The sequence below is a fragment of the Hyperoodon ampullatus genome, assembly GCF_949752795.1.
Source record: "Hyperoodon ampullatus genome assembly, chromosome: 8".
Taxonomy (NCBI): domain Eukaryota; kingdom Metazoa; phylum Chordata; class Mammalia; order Artiodactyla; family Ziphiidae; genus Hyperoodon; species Hyperoodon ampullatus.
Genome location: NC_136921.1, coordinates 52,563,284 through 52,588,635, shown reverse-complemented (window position 1 = coordinate 52,588,635; position 25,352 = coordinate 52,563,284). Strand labels below are relative to the sequence as shown.

General features: G+C 44.8%; 1 protein-coding gene across 1 annotated transcript in view; it reads right to left on the bottom strand.

Annotated features, from left to right (window-relative positions):
* MGAT5 (alpha-1,6-mannosylglycoprotein 6-beta-N-acetylglucosaminyltransferase) overlaps positions 1 to 25,352 on the bottom strand; it is a gene marked incomplete at both ends in the record, with an annotated part of 228,820 nt that overhangs the window by 7,442 nt on the left and 196,026 nt on the right. The window contains 2 exons of the mRNA XM_079710109.1: positions 12,973 to 13,047; positions 20,862 to 20,978. Of these exons, the coding sequence (XP_079566235.1) occupies positions 12,973 to 13,047; positions 20,862 to 20,978 (192 nt within the window). The remainder of the gene's footprint in view (positions 1 to 12,972; positions 13,048 to 20,861; positions 20,979 to 25,352) is intronic.

The window sequence follows — 25,352 nt, the reverse complement described above, 5'->3', positions numbered from 1 at the left end:
ATTTGGCGGTTACCTAATATGACACTGTTTTGTGAGCACTGGTTTCAACTTTGGGAAGCAAAGGAGCACAGCAAGGAGTCTGCAGGCATCTGGGATAGAGCCTATTGCGGGGTCGTGGTCTTGATAGAGACTCAGTGCTTGTTGGTTGAAAACAATTGTAACACACAAATTCAACGGCTGGAGAAACATAGTCTGAGGATGTATGATAGGAGGTCAAGCAAGCTGGTATCCCCTGCAGGGAGGGGCGCCCCAAGGCATGGAAGGTGGTGGCAGGCTCAGGATGGGACTGGGTGGTCATTCCTAGGATCTAGAGGGTGCGCAGGAAATTCACACATCCAAGGAAGTCACGGGCGGGGAGGACCAGGAAGTAACCTGTGCAGCATGATGAACGGGCAGCCTAGTTATGAAGCTGAGTGTTGAGGAGAAAGATGAAGTGGGACCAGGGTAAGGGCAGGTGAGGAGTGGGAACTCTCTCTGTCCTGGGACCCCAGCTTTCATCTCAGCTGTGCTTAGAGTGACCCTGAACAGGTACTGAGGGTGGAAACTCATGCACCACTGGCAACCAGAGCTTACTCTGCTTGCACGATGTTGATGGAACCCTAGTAAAATTCTTCTGAATCCCCGGGCCGCCCAACCTGCAGAAGATGATGTCAGGGCAGGAACCCTGAAGAGCCATGTTTGTGTAACTTTTTGGGGGGCGGGCTAGCCCTCAGGGGTACCCAGTGGTTAGGGCTAGGGTCCTGGGCTCTGAATTCCACTTGTAGGAATTCACCCCAGATGTATGGGACACACTGGGCAAAGAAACCTACACAGGACACAGGAATCCCAGCAGTATTGTTAGAAGAGAAGCAGAAGACTTGAAACAACCTACAGGCTGTATTTAAACAGGTAACTGTTTAGATACAAAGAATACCCAAAAATGCAACAGGTTCCAATGTGCTGACATGGAAACATCCCCAGGACATACTGAGAAAGAAAAGAAACAGGTTGAAGGCTGGTGTATAGTGTGTTTCCATTTGTGTTGATATGTATAAACAATAACGCCTGTGTTCCTGCAAGAATATCTCTGGTACCACTGAGGAGGGGAAATGGGTAACAGGGTCAGGAATGGTCAGAGAATTTACTTTTAAATGTATGTCCTTCTGGAATATTCTCTTTTTCCTCCTGCCTACTTTCTCTCCTCTGCATGGATGAGGAGCTGATTAATCATATCAGGCTTTCAGAACCGGTGCTGGCAGGGGAAGGCTCCATGTCCCCCGTCAGTCACGTGGAGAATTGCAGGAGGGCCGGGCCCTGCTGGGTCCCTGAGCAGTGAGGTGGGTGCAGCCCCAGAATGCAGACCAGAGCTGCATCTTGGGGGGCCCTTCTGGGCTGCTTGCATTTTTCTTTTAAACCTCAGCTTCCTCCTCAGAAAAATGAAGACAATGATACCGATGATTTCCTGTGGCTTCTGCCTCTCTCTACCTCCTTCCTGAAGGAGGTGACGCTGTTACACGTTAAGGAAGGTAAACGGCAGGTAGGCTTCTACCCCAGTCTCCTCAAATCGGTGCTTGAGACCCCATCAGTAAGGAGAACCTGCCGCCGTTCCCCACCTCACTCGAGCCTGCGACGCAGGGATGCACGTGCTTGAGCTTGAGTGGTTAGGCTCAAAGGTTAACAAACAAATCCCTCACTGCACATAGTCAGGAAACCTAGAGCCTGGATTTGTATCAGCTGAAAACAAAAGATTCCAGAAGGGTCTCAAAATTCAGAGATGACAGAACCGCACTAGATTATTTAAAGATAATAGGATCCAGTTTAATCTTTTCAAAGTGACAGAGTAAGCAGTCTTTCCTATCTCACAGCCCTGGGTTTGACCAAGGTAGGCCACTCCCTGGGCAGGAAGACGTCTTCTGACTCCTGAGATTCACGACAATCTTGAGCATAATCCATGGACTTGCTAAGGCATGGGCAGCAAGATAACTTTGGTCTAGACACCGTTACTAAGGGTGACAGCATGACTGCAGACCCGTGGCACCCTGAGTGGGAACCCTGAGTCTTCACGGGCGGCCATTGCTCTCTAACCTGGCAGCATATGGAAACTTACTGGCTGGCCTTTGGTACTCTGTCCATCAAATTGGTAGGAAAACACACAATGATCAACGTAGTTATTGCTGATCAAAGCTGAGCGGGTGCACGGATGTTTGGAAAAGGTTAAGTGTTTTTTTCTTGTTTGTTTTTTTTGTTCATTTTTCTGGCTGGCTACTGCAAGCAACTTTGCCTATAATCCTTTAGGAGAAATCTGAAAACCTCTACAGCCTTTAAGTATTATAACAAAGAGAGTCAAGATCCAATGGACACCAAGGCCTACTGTGTGACTGTATGGGGGAAATCTAGATCGCTGGACACCCATGATAGCTGAAGGCTCAAACTCTGGCTTTTATAGAACACTGTAGAATGTCTCTCCTTACATGACATCTTACAGGCAGTTAGAACCGAGGGTAGCATCTCTACACCTGTTGAGTTTGGCAGACTCTTACGGAACTTTGCTTCTTATTTATTGTGAGCCTTGTGTGGTTATGTGAAGTAGTCCAAGGGGTAAAACCAGAACGAGGAGAAAGATTCTGCCATGTTAGAATAGGAGGTGATGCGGCCACGGAATGCACTTCAAGTCTGAGACCCAGATTTGAGGCTTGGCCTCACCAGGGGCGGGGCTTTGGGTATGCTGCTTGGTCCGGTCCTGCCTCCATTGCTTGTCTGTAGAAAGTGATGCTAACAGACTGTGGGTGATGGAGCTGAGCTGAAGGCTGGCAAACAGCAGGAGCTCCCCTAACGCTCATCACTCTCCTCTTGTCCCTCTGTAGAGGCATTGCCTGCACCCCGTATCGGGGTTTGGAGGCACTGCAGCACTGGCATCTGTAGAAGCAGGGGCAGCCCTGGATAGAGGGAGCGCTGCACCTCATCCTGAGCAAGGCAGGATGGCTCTGCAAGGTCTGCAGGAGGGCAAGTGCCTCAAAGCTATGCTGCAGGGCAGATCTGCCCCACATGCTCATTTCAATAAACTGTTGCAGGCAACCTCTCTGAGGTTCCCTTCATCAGGTGAGCTTAGCTCAATTACACATGAACTCTTAGGCCCCAGTCACCCTTGCTCGTGGCTCACCGGGGGCTGGTCTGGCATCCTCTCAGTACTCTGTTTTAGGGGCCAGTAGGATCAGAAGTAGTGAAAATATGTTGGTGAGAATGTATACTGGTGCAGCCACTATGAAAAACAGTATGCAGGTTACTCAAAAAACTAGAGTTGCCATATGATCCAGCAATCCCATTCCTGGGCATATATCTGGAGAAAACTCTAATTCAAAAATATATATGCACCCCAATGTTCACAGCAGCACTATTTACAATAACCAAGACATGGAAGCAACCTAAGTGTCCATCAACAGATGAATGGATAAAGAAATTGTGGTTGGCAGATAGATAGGTAGATATGGATACAGATATAGGAATACTACTCAGCCACGAAAAAGAATGAAATAATGCCATTTGCAACAATATGGATGGACCTAGAGGTTATCATACTAAGTGAAGTAAGTCAGACAAAGACAAATACCATACGATGTCATTTATATGTGGAATCCAGAATATGACAGAAATGAACTTATCTATGAAACAGAAACAGACTCACAGAAATAGAGTAGACTGGTGGTCGCCAAGGGGGAGGTGGGTGGAAGAAGGATGGATTGGGAGCTTGGGATTAGCAGATGCAGACTATTACGTGTATGTATAACTGAATCACTTTGCTGTACACCAGAAACTAACAGAACAATGTAAATCAACGAAGCTTCAATAAAATAAATTTTTTAAAAAAAGAAAAGAAATGGTGAAAAGAGCAGCAGGCCCTTCTTAAGGTTTGGTGAACCATCTGGAGAGCCTGAAGGTGATAAAATTGAACAGATGGAGGCCTGAAGGTGTCCTTAGTCGGTATGACAGCAGCTAAGGCAGGAGGGAGTGGGGATCTGAGTTATGATTCTGGCCCCCAGCTAGGAGACTTCATAGATGCCCCTCAAGCTCTCTCTGCCCACTTTCACATCTAAAATGGAGAAAATATCACTTGTCCTTATATAACTGTCAGATTAAAAAAAAAAAGAGGTGACTCTTAAGAAGGCACCTACAGATGTTAAAGATAATATTCCAAGGAAGACCATTATTTGCTACCAGGGTCCAGAGGGAAAAATTGAGTTGCCTGGATTATATATGACAATCGCCCACAAGGGCAATCCCTTTGCCCAGCTGCTTGAAGGGCACAACTAACACAGCAGCCCGTCATAAGCCTCTTCTCACCCCCAGGTGCCAGCCCCACTGGGTGCTCGCAGAAAGCTGGAGGTCCTCGGTTTCATTCAACCTCAGCACCGGCTATCAGGGCAATGCCGACATGCCTTGTCTCCTTGTTTGCTCACTCATTCATTCATTTGTTCATTCAATAAAATACTTGCTAAGATGCAGAAAAGCATAAGGGTTTGGAGCTCGAACTGCTGGGGTTTGAATCCCAGCCTCTCCATCTAGCAGCTGAGTGCTCTTGGCTAGCTCCATAAATTTTCTTTGCCTCAGTTTCCTCAGCTGTAAAATGAAGAATACATCAACTGCCACCTCATAGAGCTGTCGAGGGGATTAAATTAATTATAATGTGTAAAGTGCTCAGGAAAGTGCCTGATAAATATAACACCATGGGTTGGCTCTTCTAGGCCTTGGGGGTGACTTGGTGGGGGGGAAAAAAAAAAAAAAGGGAACCAAAAACAAAACACCTGCCTTTATAGAGCTTATTTTCAGTGAGGGAGACAGAGAAACAACATAAATCAATTATATGTAATATATTAAAGGTGATAATTGCTCTAAATAAGAATGAAGGGAGGAAAAGGAATCAGGACTGTTGGGGAAGCAGGTTTTCAGATAAGTCATCATTGAGAAGGTGACATTCGAGAAAAGACCCGAGGAAGTAAAGGCGTGAGCCATGCAAGTATGTGGGAAGGACATAATAGGCAGAGGCAAACCAAGATCAGAGGCTCTGACAACGAAGCTTCTAGCAGGCTCCAGGAGGAGCATGCAGCTTGAGCAGTGTGTGCATGCTGGGGCCGGAGATGGGAGGAGATGGGGTCTGGGAGGTCCCGGGGGTCAGAGTACCCAGAGCTTGGGGGGCCCATGCAAAGCCTTGGCTTTTCCTTGGAGTGAGATAGAAGCTACTGGAGAGTTCTGGGCAGAGGAGTGACTGAGCTGAGAATGGAAGGCAGGAGAAGAAGCAGAAGCAGAGAGTCGGGAAGCCACGCAACAGTGCGGGAGAGAGAGAATGGCCTCAGGCCAGACCCACATCTTTGTCCAACAAACCTCCATGAAATGCTCATGTCATAGGGTGGCTCTGAAGGTTTTTTCATGCATCCATTCAAAACTTGACAGAGGATCATTAAAGCCTATGCTGGGTGCTGGAAGTAAGAACGTGGATGAGACAGAGTCTCTGGGTTCAAAGACTCCATCTAGTGAGAGAGGCTGGCATTTAAAAAATTACAGAACAGTACAAAACCGATGTCCAAACAGGATGTAAAGGCCACTGAGAGGAGAGAGAGAATTATTAACTCTGGGGAAGGGAAGGAGGGTAGGGGTAGCAATCAGAGAAGGCTTCCAGGAAATAGGGACTTCTGGGCTAGGTTTTGTAGGTTAAATAGGAGTTAGTGGCTTATCATAAACATGGTGCTTTGCAGATAACTGGTGCTCAATAAAGAGCTGTTGAACTGCACTGAAGTGTTCTGGCATCGTGGGGCTTTGATAGTAGAAGTAGAAAAGAATAATATTCTAACCCAGAAGCTTTATACAACCAGAAGAGACATAAATAGTAATTTCCAATCTGGTTAACAAGCCCACTTAGAACACAGAACATCTGCATCCCTCTCTAATAATTATTTCAACCAGTCACCAAATTTCCCTAAATTTGCTTGACTATGAAATTCTCCTAGAGTAACTATAATAAGAAAGGTTTATTAATCAATAAATTTATGAGAAAAAGTAATGTTCGGAACCAGTGAACGCAATGTACTGTGAAAAAGAAGTAAGGATGCTGCCTTTGTAACAAAGGCTAAGTAGCAGCATGGAGAAAACGTTATTTATCAAATACCAAAAGAGCTGGAGAAGACTGGGTAGGGGGACGAGGGAGGCTGCTCCCTAGGAGAGAAGCACCAGTGGACGGGCTGGCTTGTCCCTCCCTCTCGGTGGTATGTGGTGTGATCTTTTCCACAAACCCCCCACCCCCAGAGTGGAGGTCTGCCCAAACCTTTGAGTTACTACATCCATGACATATCAGGTACAAGTAGATTTCTGCAGAAATGCACATTGTCTCGAACCAAGAAGACAGATTCTGGGGGCAGGATCTAAAGGAAGTAAGGTCAGGAATTTGCAAAAAAAAAAAGAAAAGGGGGTGGTGGTGTAGGTTCAAGGCCATGAAATTGGGGTTTGGGCCAAGTTCAGCCAGCTATCTTATAGCTGGGATATCCAGGGCCAAGCACAGAAAAAGTGTCCAATACATTGTGATTGACTGGATTAAACACATTTCAGTTGCCTGCTGGCACCCGCCATTCTCAGCCTGTGCTGTCCTCAAAAGGAGTGAACTCTGTCCACTGGTGGCCCCTGGAGCTGATTCCCAGCAGTGGGCACGGATTTACATTTCCACAAGGGCAACAGAGAAGGTGGCTGTGAAGCTGAGCTGTGGTGACTAATCTCTATGATGATCTCTACACTGCAAATCAATGAACCAACCAGCTCACTCTGGAAAGAGTTAGACATAAACCTCCCACATTTCAAATTCTTCTACGACTAGGAGTCTATCGGGAGAAACAAAAACAAACGTCCACACACATGCAAATGTTCAAGATAACACTCCACTTTTCACGACAGCTAAAAGGAGGAAATGACCCAACTGGAGAATGGATAAACAAACTGTGGTCTATCCATACAGTGGAATACTATTCAGCAGTGAAAAAAGAATGAAGTATCAACACATGCTACAATGTGCATGAACCTCACAAACATTAAGCTGAGAAATCTCCAGGAAAGGAAAATCTACAAAGACAGAACACAGATCAGTGTTTTCCTGGGGCTGGGGGAACAAGCCAAGACTGACTGCATATAGGCAAAAAAGAGCTTTTTAGGGTGATGGAAATGTTATAAAACTAGATTGTGGTGGTAATTGCCCAAGTCTATCAATTTACTAAAAAAAAAAATCACTGAACTGTACCCTTACATGGAGTGAATTTTAGGGTCTGTAAATTACACCTCAATGAAGCTGTTTAAAAAACTACACCTCGATTGGTTTCTGGCCTCCTGCAGCAGCAAGTAGTTAAGGCTTTCAGAGGACCTACTCTGTGCCAAGCACTGTTCTTTGTCTTAAACATGTATTCATCTACTGATTCCTCCACCAGCCCTATGGGGTAGGTAGTATTATCCCCATTGCACAGAAGAGGAAACAGCACAGAGAGATTAGAAACTTGACGGAGGTCACCGACACAGTGGGGGCAGAGCCAGGATGTGAACCTGGCTGTCAAACTGCAGGGCCCAGCAATGAAATCATTACTCACCCAGTCCCTCTGGGTTCAGGAATGGCTGGGCAAACAGCAACCACTGATTTTTCAAAGGAGGAAACATTCCTAAGTGACTGCCAACTTTCTCCCTGTTTCTATGCCTTTTCCTCTTCCCCTGCAAGCTGGCACCTCCACCATTCCCCCTACCCTGCCAACCAGCTTCACTGCCAGGCTCGAACATGCCCCATGGAGTTTGGGATGGGCCCCGATGACCCGGATTTCCCAGGAGCTGAAGCCTGATGCCACTGAGGCTCTTGGAGCTCACTCTTTTCTCCCCTCCGTATCTCCAGAGTGCTTTTCACATAAATGACACAGCTCCTTGCAAAATAATATGAGCACAGTCATCTTGTAGAGTATGTGCAGGGTCTTTACAGAAAGTAGAAAATAGGGCTGAAGAGCACGTGCATGGTTTTCAGAAATCAATCGCAACATCGCCAAGAACTTGCTCTACTCTCTAGCCTGAGGCAAATACCTAAGTCTTTCCCAAGAAATGCACAAGGAGAACCTTAACAGGCCTGGACACACTCAGGTTAGGGAAGAAGAGTGCTCTTGATCTTAGATTACAAGGATTTTTCTTCTTGGCACACACTCCCGCTGCTGGAGAGAGTGCCTCTTTTGGAGAGCTGATATAAAACAGCATGCAAGGCTTCCCTGGTGGTGCAGTGGTTAAGAATCCACCTGCCAGTGCAGGGGACACGGGTTCGAGCCCTGGTCCGGGAAGATACCACATGCCACGGAGCAACTAAGCCCGTGCGCCACAACTACTGAGCCTGCGCTCTAGAGCCCACGAGCCACAACTACTGAGCCCACGTGACACAACTACTGAAGCCTGCGTGCCTAGAGCCTGTGCTCCACGACAAGAGAAGCCACTGCAATGAAAAGCCCACACACCACAACGAAGAGTAGCTCCTGCTCGCCGCAACTACAGAAAGCCCATGCACCGCAACCAAGACCCAGTGCAGCCATAAATAAATAAAAAAAAAAAAAAAAAAAAAAGAGCGTGCAATCCAAATCAACATTTTTAGTACGGTAAAGGGAGAGAGGGCATTAAGGGAAGAAGCAAGTGGCTTTCCTAAAGCCAGGATTTGTTCCCATTGGTGCTGCCTAGGCTGGTAGGGTAGGTCAACCTGCTGTCAACCACTTTGTACAGAGTATATGTTGAAACCTGGGGCTTTCTCGATTGCTGTCAATTGGCTTCCTCTGGCTCCTATTGCCTGGGGTGAGTGTGATGGACAACCTTGAAAGGGTTCTGGGATAAAAGCTTCCTTATTCCCCTAGCAGATCGCATGGAGGACTCTGAAGGCAGAGATCAGCCTAATTAGGGCTGCGGTGCTCCTACAGTTCAAGAGATGGGAAGCATATGCTCCCACCACCCCTTCGGAGCTTGAGGCTTTCCTGTTCATACCAGGAACACCGCTCTCTCCCCTCATTGCTCTTTGAAGATATTCTTTTGGCTGCAAAAATAACGAACACACCAAGCTCTAAAACACTAGAGCCTGCGGCTAATCGTTAGAGGCAGAAGACCCAATCTGTGAACCAGTGGGGTCTTGGCTTCCTAATTTCCCTCTGGTTCGGGGGAACATTATGGCTCTGACAAAACCCTCCCCAGAGGCCTGGGATAAACTCAAAATAGGCCCCTTTATTGCTTATTTAGCAGCACTGAGAGAATGCTGAGTAAGAAATGCCCCAAACACAACATTCCTAGAATGACTTTTCTAAAACACCAATCTGAGAGCATCACTGCCCTATTCCTGGGTTAAAACCTTTCTTTAGCCTCTTGTCCCAGAAACAAATTCTGAATTCTTCAGCTGAGCCTCAGCATCTTTTCATGATGTGTCTCCTCCTCCAACCTCTTCTCTCACATCATCTCTCTCTTCAGTCACAGCCAAACTTCCAATAATTCACCACCATTTCTCTTTTTCACCCCCAGGTCTTTGCATCATGACCTCTCTGTACCACGACTCCCGCAGCGTGTGCTTCCAGACAGACTCTCCCTCCCCTCCCCCATCCCCACCCTGTATCTGAGTTACGTGATCCCAAAGCACCCGGGTAGTCACTATGACAGATGTAACCAATGGCAGCGGTATTGCCTGTGAACTTGACCTTGAAGCTACCTGAGGATAGGGCCTCATCCTTTGACACCTCTTCTTGCCCAACTCCCAGCACTGTCTGCAGCCCCCTCCAGCTGACAAACATTTTCAGAGCGGATGAATGAATAAACAACAGCAGGCAAAAAAGAAATCCCTGGGGGCTTCCCTGGTGGCGCAGGGGTTGAGAGTCCGCCTACTGATGCAGGGGACACGGGTTCATGCCCTGGTCCAGGAAGATCCCACATGCCGCAGAGAGGCTGGGCCCGTGAGCCATGGCCGCTGAGCCTGCACGTCCGGAGCCTGTGCTCCGCAACGGGAGAGGCCACAACAGTGAGAGGCCCGCGTACCACAAATAAATAAATAAATAAATAAGAAATCCCTGGATCTCTGTGAACCGCAGAGCTCTGCAGGAAAAAAAATCTCTACCAAGGAGGTAGTGTGAAAGGGCAGTTTTACGAGCATGTTTTCCAGAACACCATTTTACTAGCATGTTCTCCAAATCATAAGGGCCAAGATGAGCCTCCTGGTTCTTGGCACATAGGGAAAAAAAGCACACACACACACTCACTCCCCTTCTCATTCATTTATTCGTATCTTTGGCTTTTGTGCACCTACTCTGTGCCAGGCAGAGGGCTAGGCACTTGGATGTCAAGGGGAACAAGCTAGGTGTGGCCCTGAATCACAGAGCATTTGACAAGGTCTATTTGGGGAATGGGATCTCCCTGTTTGAAAGGAAACCTAGTAATACATTCACAGAGAACAGGCCACGTGAGAACTTCTAAGGACTGGCTGGGATTCAAGAATCTTAGGGAAGAAAGAAAGTCTTCAAATAAATGTGATAAAGAGTCTTTTCAAGTATCATATGATATCACTTATATGTGGAATCTAAAAAAATGATACAAATGAACTTATTTAAAATACAGAGACAGGCTCACAGACATAGAAAACAAACTTACGGTTACTAAAGGGGAATGGTCGGGGAAGGGATAAATTAGGAGTTTGGGATTAACATACACACACTATTATATATAAAATAGATAATCAACACAGACCTACTGTATAGCACAGGGAACTCTACTCAATATTCTATAATAACCTATATGGGAAAAGAATCTGAAAAAGAATGGATATATGTACATGTAAAACGAAATCATTCTGCTGTACACCTGATTGATTTAGGCTGTACACAACATTCTAAATCAACTATACTCTAATATAAAATGTAAAAAGTCCTTTTACACCTGGTGGTGAGTAATCATTTTCCCTGAGAGGAAGTGGAGACAGGAAAGGCGGAAGTAGGTTCCATAAACAGCTGCAGGGATCCTAGTAGGATCCTGGCCTCCTCGGATGGTAGTTAAAGCTGTGATGTGTTAAATCTCACTGTCAGAGGCCACGGCCACCCTGTCTGCACCTTCAGGAAGGGCCAGCAGCTCCTTGAGATCAAAGAAGATGGGAAGTATAGCTCTGGGATAAGTGCCATCACCCGGGGCCACAGCAACGCTGCTGGTGCAGGCGTGGGCTCAGACCAAACCAGCGTCAAACCCTGATTCCATGACGAAGCCCCGCGACTAAGATTCTCTGTTCCCGTTACCCAGAGGACAGGGTGATGACTGCCACCTCCCAGGATTACTGTGAGGGTAAATGAGATGATGCCTTGGGACGTGCTGGCATAAAGTCTGTACGTAAAGGGCTGCTCAAGTTAGGATGATGATACTGTCATTCTTTTTTTTTTTTTTTTTCCCCGTGGTATGCGGGCCTCTCACTGTTGTGGCCTCTCCCTCTGAGGAGCACAGGCTCCGGACGCGCAGGCTCAGCGGCCATGGCTCACGGGCCTAGCTGCTCCATGGCATGTGGGATCCTCCCGGACCGGGGCACGAACCTGTGTCCCCTGCATCGGCAGGCGGACTCTCAACCACTGCGCCACCAGGGAAGCCCTGTCATTCTTAAGTTGGGTGTCATGTGAAGAGTGACTGAGATAGTGATTCAAATGCTCAGCTCTTGCGGTAAAGTCTAATACTGTAGAATATGTTATATAATAATACACAAGAATAGAATATAATAATGTATAATATAGTAACATCACTAGTGTGTCTTTACTGAGCAGTATGTGTTAGCCCTGTTCTAAGCACTTCACATGTACTAGGCTCATTTAACCCTCACATCAGCCCCATGAGGTTCTATTATTATCCTCAGTTTGCAGGGGAGGAAACTAACACATCCAAGTCATACAACCAGAAAGTCTTGGCGGAGGGGCTGGAACCCAGGCGGCTGGCTGCACTGCACTCCCTTCTTGCCACTAACAAAAATTCAGAACACCAGACCTGGCACCCTGAAGCCTCTGCCTCTGGCTTGGCCCGTCCAGCGGCTGCACTCAGGGTTGTCTGCTGCTCACCACGGTCTGTGGCCTCAAATCTTTCCTTTGAAACCTGCCTTGGCCTACAGTCTGCACCTACTTCCACTTTCAACACGCCATTTCTACTTTCAGCCTTCAGAGTCCTCACCCCCTACTGTGTCAAGATCTCATGACTGACTGCCCCAAGACGCTCTGCTTTGTCTTTTAAGAGGAGCCCCTTATTTCTGGCATCTAGTCAAGGAGTTCATATTCCCCTACCCACGGGGGTGCTCAGTCTGCCTATTTCCGGCTCTGTGTTGCTTTTGAAACCTACGGAATGAAAATGTTTTAAAATGACAGCAGTGACACTTTTGGCCTTTACTTCTACAAGCACAAGACATAGTTTCCCAACTCTGTTTGGGGTGGTGGGACCCTTGGAACCCTCCTCTGCTTTGGAAGTGAACTTCTGCTTTTATCTGTTTTATATACTTGGATTTCACATGAAGTTTCATTTGAAAACGGGTCCTATTTTTAAAAACGTTTGAAAACCACTGAAGAGTCCGAACTTATTTGGAATTACCGAACAGATATTGAGCCATCTCTCTGTTCCCTCCCCACCCAAGTCTTTGTAAGGCCCCTAGAACCCAGGCAGGGCACAGGTCTGCTGGTGAAGGACGTTTTCATATTAACCATCCAGTCTCTCCCTTAAGTTTCCATTTGACCTTCCACCATCATAAAGAACATTTTCACCCTAAGGACAGACTGACTCCTTGGAGTGACCTTGACAGTTCATAATTTAGAATTTCAAGAAGCCATTCTCTAGCTTGTAGAGTCCTCCGAATCAGGAAAATAAGCACAGAAACATGGTAAACTCTTAACTGTTCATGAGAGTCCTCTGGGGTAGCCGGAGGTAGGACACAGCAGGTAGGACAGATGGACTTCTGAAGAGCCTTACCTGTTTTTCGATGAAAGCGTTGATTCTCTGTAGCATCCCCTCGCATGTGAATTCATATGGCATGTACGGCTCAATCTGCAGAAACAGAACATGGTATCATGAAAGAGGAAGACAAATGACATGCAACACTTACCCAGTCCTCCATTGATTCACTCACACTCAGGTGCCAACACCTGCAGGGATCCTTGTGAGGGGCTAAGACTATGAACTTGGAAGTCAGCAGACCTGGCTTCACAACCTCATTCTGCTCCTTATCAGCTGTGGGACCCTGAGCAAATTATCTACCATCTCTGAGCCTCAGATCCTTCATGTGTAAAATGGTGATAAGAAAAACCCATTTCTTGGAACGTGTGGTAAAGATTACGGGGGGAAAAGAAGGGCTTAGTTCAGTGTCTAACACACAGTAGGCACTCAACAAAAGGTGGAGAGTGTCACTTGTTAGAAGGTAAGCTCCATGGGGCAGGGTCCATGGCTGCTGGGTCATCTGCATCTCGGTGCTGAGTGGGGCAGCACACGTTGGAACCAGCAAACATCTGGTGAATGAATGCATGCTCCCTGCCCTGAGAAAGGCACATGGTGAGTGGTTTCAGGACCCGTGACAGTGACAAAAGCTTTGTTTTGCATTAGTAGGTGAGCACGTTCCCACAGAACTCATGGTACAAAAACAGAGTGATGAAGTGTCCCAGAGAGTTCAGCTAGAGGGTCCCAGGAAGCTAGAAGGTCAAAGCCAACTTCTGCTCATGCTGGGCTTTTAAGGTCAGGTATGACTCCAGCAAGCCAAGACTGAGGAGGGCAAAGATGCGGAAGACGTTCCAGGGGGGAGCATTAGTGGGAGATTAGACATGAAAGAAGGACAGCGGGAGGACAGAACTAGGATCATGGAAACTGGTGAGACAGGCTAGGAAGAGGCGCACTGGATTTCCACAAAAGACTTGTGGTTTCTACTCTTAAGGAGCCTAGCCTTTACTTGAGGGTAGCAAGCAACGTAGAAGGTGCTTCACTTGGGTAGGGAAAGCAATCTGATCAATACTGTGACACCTGATGGAAGGGAAAGAAATGCATGTTGGAGCTCTGCAATGCCTGTGCCGACACTATGAGGCCTGCGTCTTCAGGAGCAGCCGGCTGGCATTATTAATCTGAAATGGAAATTTCACTTGGGAGAATATGGCCAGCAATCCAGTTTGTTACAGCTTCAGAAAGCCCAGTAGCACTTATCAGCACATTCACCACCTCCCTCTTAAGTCTACACTCGCCTATCTCAAATCTACAGGGTGGAGACCTGGACAAAACATCTGTGAGTCGAGACCTGCTGAAAATGGGACAATTGACAGAGAAGACACCCTTCTGGGGGCAGCCAAGTAGTCCTCAAGGCAGCTTCTCCCGTTTTCTGTGTGTGTTGATTCACACATTACATTTGAAATCTTCTTCAACCATGATTAGTAATTTTATAACATGTCTTTGAATGCACAATTAGATGACACATCACACAGGCTGTACCTCAGCCATCCCTGCCCACATCCATCCAGAGAGAGCGAAAAGAGGCTGAGCCATAAGTACTGTAATATCAGGGTAGGACTATTCTGCATGAGATGAGGTCCTTTTGTTCCTAGATAGTTTATCTCAGAAGAGCTCAAAATGCTTTAACTGACTTCCGTCTTCCAAGCTTGTGTCTTCTCATCTCAAGCTTTTGCACTTGCTGTGCCTTCTCTAACCCAAACACAGTCCTTTCCACCAAATGCAGACTTTTTCTTTTAAAGAATATTTATTTAATCACCTTGTGAGTGATTCCAGAAGCTTTCTCTAACTGTCTAGAGATATGTCTCTTCCCATGTTTGTGGGAAAAGATATGAAGGAATAAGAACAACAAAAAATGTACAATAGAGGACTTCCATATTGGGCTCATTTATAAGGGGATAAGGAGGATTTCTAGAGTGGGGTAAATAAACATCAGTGGGCCATCTGTCAGGCGACCGACAGATCCAGTTATATGGTGGGAAGCATACCGAATACTCAAGGGTCATTCCTACAACATATTCTAAAGGGTATCCATTAGAAATGAAAGTGCATTAATTCAAAGGGCTTATGCAATAAACACAGAAAAACGGCTCTTCCTGTGTCCTACCAACCAAACCCAGTTTAACCAAAGGGGATGTGACTCATTAACTGCTTTGTGGCCAGTTCACCGTTTTAAAAGATAAGGAGCTAATTTTCCTATAAAGGAAAAGCAAAAAAAAAAAAAAAAGAAAGAAAGAAACAAATTGTACTCTTAAGCCACCTCTGCCGGTGAGTTCCACTAGCCACCCTCCTGTGTACAGAAGCAGGGCCCTCTGTGTGGGGGGGAGCCCCGGCTTTAGGAATACTGAGCACTGGCTAGCTTCTGATGTCGGATCTGCTGCACAGATTGTGTGTGTGTGTGTGTGTGTGTGTGTGTGTGTGTGTGTGTGTGAGAGAGAGAGAGAGAGAGAGAGAGAGAGAGAGAGAGAGAGAGAGAGAGAGTGAGTGAGTTTTCTGTAGAACAGTCCTTCAGGAACAAGTCAAGGTCTTTTGGGGGATGAATGAAAGGGAATGTTGAAACCACATCAGTCACTGAGAATCCCAAGTGGGGTCAGTTACGGAGAAGGAGGGGGGGATGTGCTTGGTCATCTTGCTGGTGGACAAAGGACTGTTACTCATATGGCCATAGGAAGGATGCCTGCAGGCTGCACCATGCAGTCCCTGCTGGCCTTGGAAACTTTCCCTACCCCCCATCTTTTCCTCCATTTTCTCCTCTTCACCTCCCTTCCAGTGGGATTTCCTGTCTCTAGTATTACTCAGCGTTCTAAGTCAGAGTACGACTTCTACAGGGAACTGCTCTCTGATATAAGTTAACCTCTGCATGGTCCCACCTGACAGGTGGCTTGGCATCATTCAATGACAGATGGTCTTAGAAGGTACCAGAAGTCCAGGGGTTGAGTCTTATCTCCTCTACCTACTAAGCACAGAATTTTAAGTCAGACATCTCCTGGAATTTCTCTTGATGATTTCAAGAGAAAATGTAAAACAGGTCATGTCATTCCCCTGCTCAAAACTACCCATCATACTCAGAATAAAATCCAGAATCCCTCTTGTGGCCTATTTAGAGGCCCTACACACTCTGGCTCCTGCAGAGCCTTTTATGGTCTCCATTATTTCTGATGGGAAGTTGGTGGTCTTTCATACTGTTATTCCCCTGAATGTAATAAAATTTTCTCTGGCTGCTTTCAGGCAGTTCAACTATGATGTATCTAAGTGTGTTTTTCTCCATATTTATCCTGCTTGGCCTTCACTGAGCTCCCAGGATCTGCAGGTTGATGTTATTCATTAATTTTAGAAAATTCTTAGCCATTATCTTTTCACAAATATTTCTTCTGGCCATTCTCTCCTCTGAGATTCTAATTACACATAAATTAGGCTGCTTGAATATTGTTCCAGAGATCTCATATGCTCTTTTTTATCTTGTTCTTTTTTCTCTAATTTCAATAATTTCTATTGATAAGTCTTTAAAGTTCACTGATTATTTTCCTCTGCTGTGTACAGTCTGCTGATAAGCCCACTGAAAGTGTTAATTTCTGATACTGTACTTCTCAGTTCTAGCATTTTTTCATTTGGCTTTTAAAAAAAGTTCCCATCTCTCTGCTGAAATCCCCCATCTATTCACATATGTTGTCTACCTTTTTCATCAAAGCTTTTTTTTTTTTTTTAAATAATTAATTAATTTGGCTGCATGGGGTCTTAGTTGTGGCAGGCAGGTTCCTAAGTTGCGGCTCGCGGGCTCCTTAGTTGCAGCACGTGGGCTTCTTAGTTGCGGCATGCACGTGGGATCTAGTTCCCTGACCAGGGATCGAACCCAGGTCCCCTGTATTGGGAGCACGGAGTCTTAGCCACTGGACCACCAGGAAAGTCCCCAAAAAACCTTTAAATACATTTATCTCAGCATTTAAAATTTGCTGTATGGTAATTCCAACATCTGAGCCATCTCTGAGTCTGGTTTTATTGATGGTGCCCTCTCTTAATGATGGGTCATGTTTTCTTGCTTTTTTGAGTGTCATGTAATTTAAAATCTTGTAATTAAATATGAGAAAGCTTGGCACCAAATTTCTGACCCATTTATAACAAGCATAAGGATTATAATGTTAATAGTCTTTCTATTAATCTCATTCCTTACTTTCTCTCTCACTCTCGTCTTTCCCTTTACTTCATTTAATGCTGTTTTTCTTTTTAAATTTTTTCTTAATAAGCTAGTCAAAAACACTAGTTTCAATCCAGGTTCTACTACTTACTAGTTGTGTGATTTTATGTAAATTACTTAATTTCTCTAAACCTTAATTTTCTTATCTGCAGAAGGATTAAATGAGACAAGGCTCATAAAGATGTACAGAGAGAGATTCTGGAGGTATAAAAAGAGCTTCTCCCTACATATGACCTACTATTACAATTACTTTTTTTCCCCCTTAAGTGGCCTTAAATGGTTTTAGGGAAAGGGTTGGTCAGGGTTTTAAAAAGGGGAGCAGTCAATGTTCCATGAAGTGAACAGAGCCTCATGTAGAAGTGGAGAGAACTCAGCATCCACTTAGTGTTTTATGTGTCAGGCATTCCCACGAGATTTTTGTTTGACAAAAGGGATCTATTATCTAAAAAGTTTTGGACTCTATGATCCAAGATTTTCTGCCTCTACATTAGCTTTCAAATTACTCCTCTTCAAAAGCATGCACACTTAACTAAGTGTTGTGGGTTGAACTCTGTCCCCCCCGCACCAAAAGATATGTTGAAGTCCTAACCCCCAGTACCTGTGAATGGGACCCTATTTGGAAATAAGGTCTTCGCAGATGGAATCAAGATAAGAAGAGGTCATAGTGATTTAGGGTGGGCCCTAATCCAACATGACTGATGTCTCTATGAGAAGTGGAGAAAACAGAAACACACACACACACACACACACACACACACACAGAGAACACCATATGACAGCAGAGACAGAGATGAAAGTGTTGCAGCTGCAACCCGAGGAATACCTGGGGCCACCAGAAGGTGGAAGAGGCGAGGAAGGACCCTCCATGAGAGGCGTCAGAAGGAGCATGGCCCTGCCGACATCTTAATTTCAGATGCCGACATCTTAATTTTAATTGCAGCCTCCAGAACTGTAAGAGAATAAATTTCTGTTGTTTCAACCACCACTTTGTGGTTCTTTGTTATGGCAGCTTTAGAAGCTAATACCCTAGAGGACTCTGAGACTGAAGAAAGAAGAGCCTTCGATCTCTGCAAGAAGGATCCTCTGGTGGGAAACTGCAGACGTGCCACAGGTACTTGAGGTGGCCAGCAGTACCACACTCACTCGGCACTTCATCTCTTGGCTTGGCCACCAGAGGTCTGGGGGACTTCTGCCCGAAACTTGAGACTGGGATGAGATTGTACATGTCGCTGATGGGAAGCTCTGAGCAGCTACCTCAAAGCTCAATAACTAGACCTGCTCTAAAGGGACGTGGATAACACACTGGAGTACTCTTGTTCCCCAGGAGATGTGCTCAGTAAGCTGAAACTAGCAGTTGGGAGGGCCCCATTTTATTCCCCAAAGGGGAAAGACGGCCCTTTACATGGGCCAACTGGCAACTCCTCCAGGGATACACGCCTTTCTAGCCTCTTCCCCTTGACTCTCACTGTTCCTCTAACTCATGTCTTTCTGGGCTCACTTCTCAGTTTAACTTTGCAGATTCCTACTCATGCTCTGAGACTTAACTCAATGCTGCATTCTCCAGGTGTCCTTATAAGGAGCAGAGAAGACAGAAATAGAAGACAAACTTACGGTTACCAGAGGGGAAAGGAGCAGGGAGGGATAAATTAAGACTTTGGGATGAGCAGATACAAACTACCGTGTATAAAGCAGATAAACAACAAGGACCTACTGTATAGCACAGGGAACTATATTCAATATCCTGTAATTAAACCATAATGGAAAAGAATATGAAAAAGAATATATATATTCATATATATACACACATATATATACATATTTGAATCATTTTTGTTGTACACCAGAAACTAACACAACATTGTAAATCAACTATACTTCAATTAAAAAAAAAAAGAAGCAGAGAAGACAGACACTCCTCCACCTCTGGCATGTTGGTCTTGGCACTGAACATACTCTGCTTAGTGTGCTGATTCACATACATCCATTCCTCGCTCCCTCCATGCCTCCCACCTTCCATTAGGTACATCGCTATGCTGCGTCCTGAGAACACAGCAGTGAGACAGATATAGTTCCTGCCCATGTTGCTTATGGTCTAATGGAAATCCAGACTATCACTAACAAGTCAGAATGTTATAGTATTACATTAGCCAAGACATGGAAACAACAGCCCATCGACAGATGAATGGATAAAGAAAATGTGGTGTGTATGTGTACACACACACACACACACACACACACACAATGGAATATTACTCAGCCATAAAAAATGAAATAATACCATTTGCAGCTACATGGATGGACCTAGAGATTATCATACTAAGTGAAGCAAGTCAAAGACATATACGATATCACTTATTTGTGGAATCTAAAATATGACACAAATGAACTTATCTACGAAACAGAAACAGACTCACAGATATAGAGGACAGATTTGTGGTTGCCAAGGGGGTGAGGGGGCAGGAGAGGGTTGGATTGGGAGTTTGGGATTAGCAGATGCAAGCTATTATCTATAGGATGGATAAACAACAAGGTCCTACTGTATAGTACAGGGAATTATATTCAATATCCTGTAATAAACCATAATGGAAAAAGAATATGTAAGAGAATGTATATACGTGTATAACGGAATCACTTTGCTGTACACTGGAAACACAACATTGTAAATCAACTATACTTCAGTAAAAAAGAATATTACATTATTATATATGTAATACTGACTTAATACTCCTGACTAGACATTTATTATGAGATCAACACCACACTTAAGCACTTTATATTCATTATCTCATTGGATCCTCGCAAGTACCTGTAAAGTAGGTGAAATTAGCCTACATCAGGGATGAGGAAACTGAGCCTCAGAGGGTAAGTAAAACTGCCTGAGGGGACACTGCTGGACCCCAACCTAAGCCGTCTGATTCTAGCCTATCCTTATAACCACACCTATATTGCTTCTCTTAAAAAATTAGAACAGAGTAATCGCTGCTCTGATAGGAGGAGGACAGAGGGCAGGGTTTACTGGTAGAACCCAAGGCAGTCCCGGGGTTGGGAAAGAGGATAACTTGACCCATCCCTACAGGGTGGTAAGTTTCCTACAGGCAAGGAGTCAGCCTCGTTGATGCTTATGGAAGTGAGGGTCCCTGACAGTGGTTCAGAGGGCACTCTGCATACAGTAGGTACTTAATACATGTCTGCTGAATTGTTCTGGAGAGTCCAGAGATGTTAGTTACTTATACAAAATTTTATAAGATGTTTAGGTAGAAAAAGCCAAATAAGCAGATGCTATAAAAAACATTTCCCAGTATTTCCTTAATTAGTCCTTTTCCTTCTCACTTTTTTTTTTTTTTTGCAGGGGAGCGGGTCTATCTTTTCTGACCTTTGGGAGAGCTACATAATGAGGTCACTGACACAAGTAGAATTCAAGTTTCTACTGCTGTGTCTGGGACCCAGGAGCCATGTCGAAAGGGTCTGTAGAATCCATGCACACATCTGGACACCAGCTCTAATTCCATTTCACAGAACATCCACAAAAATCCCCAGGCCAGTCCTACAGCTGGGCCATTTTCTAATTTCAGAGTCAAGCTGACATGGAAACATTTTAATTACTTGAACGAAGGGCCTGTGATGCTTCCCACATGATCCCGTTCACATCACAAATGGGGGAAAATGGAATAAAAGAAGTAACCTTCTGACTTAAAATTGCTTTCACGGCATCCTCCACCCCCTCCTGATTATCGAGGTCAACAGTCCAGACGTGTGGCTGGCCGATGAAGACTTCGGCATAAGGATGCTGGGAGGTCAGCTGGAAAAGAGAAAACAGAACACCTCAGTCTCATGAACACTGGCTTTTGTCATTTCTCAACCTCCTGTGCTAGGTGAAGCATCATGCTTTTTATGGTTCCGAGTTGTACTTGCGTAGGTAATGTCATTTTTTGTTTTTGACCCTTGACGATGGAAACCTCCTAAGCACCCCGTAAGCAGATAACAATAAAAGAGGGAGGGTTCCACAGCTTTCTTTCTTTCTTTTTTGTTTTGACCAGCAGGACATCTACCGTCAGGACCATCTGGATAAGCAGGCACAGCGCTGATGGGTACAGGTAAGGACACCGAGGCTGTAAAGTGTGCCCGGCTGGCAACACTGGCGGTGCCCATCAGGCTAATGTGGGATGTTTTAAAAGACACACGGCCAGGCTACGCTGTCTTAGACCCTTGGAGCTGGGATCTTGGGCACTTTGGAGGGGTTCCTGGGAGTCTAGGGGTCCCAGGAGGGCAGCATGTGGACCATGGCCCTGCGTGAGACCACAGCATCCACAGGGCAGGTCCGGTGATGGCGCCTCACCTTGAGTCCCACTTTGAAAAAGAGTTAGAATGTCATAACCAGGTGACATGGAGGCTGTTACAGATGGCTTCAACTCCCCAAATCACACCAAGAAATAATGAATATTTACCCTCAGTCATATCCCAGCCCTGAAAATCACCTAGATCAAACTAGCATCTGTTATAAAATACTGGTTAGGATAGACAGGTAAGTATAAGGAAGTTACAATAAAGTTGTCATAGGCTTTAAAGTCATAGAAGGACATGTATCGGCACATATGATAGAAAGGGAAATAATGCTACCAGAAAAAGAGAGAATTTTGGAATAATAATTAGCATAACACTGGAGCCTTAAGAGTCATAAAGGCAATGTGCGATCAGAAAAGCAAGGAAAGGCAGCTTTTGTTTTAAAGGAGTTTTTATTTTAAAAACAAAGGGTGGCCAAAGAAACCCACAGGAATATTGGCAATTCTCAGTTCTTGAAGAATCCATTTGTTAAAGACAGCTAAATTTACCCCTCAAACTTATTCCCACCTTTATTCTTGTATCCTTTTAAGGTTGTGGTATAAAGAAAGCATTCTGGTGCATTTTCAGTTCTCAAAGTTGGCGGGTGCTGCCCCAACCCGTGGCTGAGGACCAGGGATGCCAGACGCCTTGAGATGTGTGTGACCGTCCTGCACAGGGCAGAACTGTCCACTCCCCACAGGCCTTCACATGCCCCGCCAAGCTCTCAGGTGGGCTCACAGAATCTGCCTCTTTGGCACAGTCTGAATATACATTGAGTTTTCCAGGAACATAACTGCCATGTAAATCAAGGGACATTTTATTGGGAGTTTCACCAATAAGCCGTTATCGTTTCAGAAAAATCATGGCAGCAAAGTCAATGCCACGCAGAGGATCTGGGTCTCCAGTACAACATACCCAAACCAGTCTGTATTTGAAGCTGTCACAGTAATGCAAGTTGCGTATATCTGTTTGTCTACATGTAGGCACCTTTTTATTTAGCTTCTCTTTCTTTAATGCCAATTATAAGTAAAAAGGGCTGACCAGATTCAGCTCAATGTTTTATTCTTCTTAAATACAAACATATTCACTGTAAGGAGGAATGAGACACCATGATGCCTTCTAGTGTGGTTCATGGGTATGATACAGTTATTTCTGGACTACATATACACAAAATATCTATTACCTTATAGCAAAGTATTTTCCTTTTACTTCTCTTTCATATTAGAGTTAGAGAATCATTTTTTTGGTGTGATAATCGCATTTCTCTTTGATTTTATTTAGATTAAACTTGGCATTGAATAGATTTTTTTAACATCTTTATTGGAGTATAATTGCTTTACAATGGTGTGTTAGTTTCTGCTGTATAACAGAGTGAATCAGCTATACATATACATATATCCCCATATCCCCTCCCTCTTGCATCTCCCTCCCTCCCACCCTCCCTATCCCACCCCTCTAGGTGGTCACAAAGCACCGAGCTGACCTCCCTGTGCTGTGCAGCTGCTTCCCACTAGCTATCTATTCTACGTTTGGTAGTGTATACATGTCCATGCCTCTCTCTCACTTTGTCACAGCTTACCCTTCCCCCTCCCCACATCCTCAAGTCCATTCTCTAGTAGGTCTGTGTCTTTATTCCCGTCTTACCCCTAGGTTCTTCATGAACTTTTTTTTTTTCTTAGATTCCATATATATGTGTCAGCATACGGTATTTGTTTTTCTCTTTCTGACTTACTTCACTCTGTATGATGTTAGCAGGGTATGTTTTTCATTTCAGGAGTGAAAAGTAGATGTTATAATACACTTAGAATAAAAGAAGGTGTTGGGTCTGGAAGGGGTGAGGCCAAGCTGGTTCTCTTTTTTTCTTCAGATCCCAATATACTCAGAGGACTGGGGGATTCAACTGGCACCTCTCCAGCTTGCTCTTGGCCACCGTTCTTTGTGTCTTACCACACCAATGGTGCGCATGCATTACTCAGGGGGGAAACCCAGAAGGGAAATGACTGGGCCTCCACTCTGAGCCTTCTCTGGCCCCCACTCGTGGAAATCAGGCGATTCTGAGGTGCAGGTATCCTAGACTTTGCTCCTGCCTCTTCTGCCAGAGTCACGCCCCTCGCTAGCCTGAAGCTACCCATGCTTCTGACATATACCCTCTTTCTTTTGCTCAGCTGTGTGGTCAGGGATAGAAGAAGAGGGCCCGCAGGCTCCTGGAGCTGGGGGAGCATCCTTTTCTTTTTCTCAGCACATATTTTAGATTGAGCACGTATCAGTGAGGCCCCTCGGTTGGGCCAGGCACTGGGCTAATCACCTGAGCAGACATTATTTATCAGGTTTCCTGTGTATTGATGAGGATTCTGAGGGTTAGAGGGGCTTACAATTCCCCAAGACCACATAGCTAGAAAGCAGCAGAGCAAATTCAAATCTAGATCCTTCAACAACTTTTTACCTTTTGACAACAAAGCAAGATGACAATTTTAAAGGATGCTCTTGAGTTCTTAAGACAATGACCAAAAGAAGCTCAATGTAAACACCAGCCTTTTCATCACTTGCTTAAAACCGGCTAACCTAAAACAAAATCCCAGGACTGAACGTATGTCTGTATTAGACCTTTCCTGAAGCTGAGTAAAGTGTCACACCATTTTCATTTTGTGGCCTGGAGAACAAACTAATTAATTCTTCCAACTGAATCAGGGTAAATGAAAGTTGCCATCAATGTCACTATTTAGCAGTCTCTCTCCCCTCTGCCTTTTAAGGTCCCTGCTTATTTACAAGGCTGCTCTAAGCAGTTGGAAAATACAAAATGCTGAGCCATTATCATTTTGTTCATTTACATTTATGGAGGGTTACTTAATTTTATGAGTAAGGCATTTTGTGATTCATTATTCCCCCTTTGAATGTTCCATTCCTCCTTGTTAATTTATTGAGAACCGTATGATCTGAGCTATCGTATATCAATCAGTATATTTACTGGAGTACAGTCTGTAAAAGTAATGAAAATCTTATTAAACATGAGACGTTATTTCAGAGCGGCTGTTAAATCTCTAAGAAGAACACAAGTTCTCTTTATGGAAAAGGAAACCCTGGAGCCAGAGAATTTCTAATGGTTTACAAAATGTCAGAATAATGATTCAGAACCTACTAATATGTCTCCCAATATAAAGAGAGAAATCCAAATTATATTACATTTAAAGTGTAACTTGAAATACTTAAGGTATATGGAACTTCTCTTGAGTGTGTACACTGTGGTTTTAAAAATGGGTCCAGTGCAAAAATAAAAACAAAGCTTTTTGTTTTCTAAATACAAAGAAAAATTTAGACTTCTCTTCAAATGAAGGCAAAGAAGAGACACAGATGCAATTTATATGGACCCATTTACATGGATCTATTGTTGCTTAGCTCAAAAGATTAGCAAGGGCACAAAAAGATAGCTATGTAATTATATACGCTTTGGTTAAAATTTTTCTATTTGCTGAGAAAAAAAAAAAAGGATACTTTCTAGGGATTCTTGACCCTTAGAAATCTGTACAAGTGTTGATAGCTCTTTCCCAATTAAAAGCATCTTTGATCAGGGGGATTCTGTGAGCTGAAAGAGCAGAGTGGGGCGGCCCACCTGCCCGTGAGGTCAGGTTCACTGGCTCCTCTCAAAGCTGTGTCATGTCACTGCCTATCAGCCTGCTCTCTGCACCGTCTCCAGCAGAGAAGGAAATGGACATCAGATGGAACCTGCCCTCCTGCATAAAGTAAAGTGAACTGCTTGGGGTTTCCCTCCAACGCATCAACATTCACGCTTCTCCAACTCAAAACCCGACTCTTCTTTTCCTCTAAAGCACAGCTCCCCCACTGTCCCCTTCTAGCT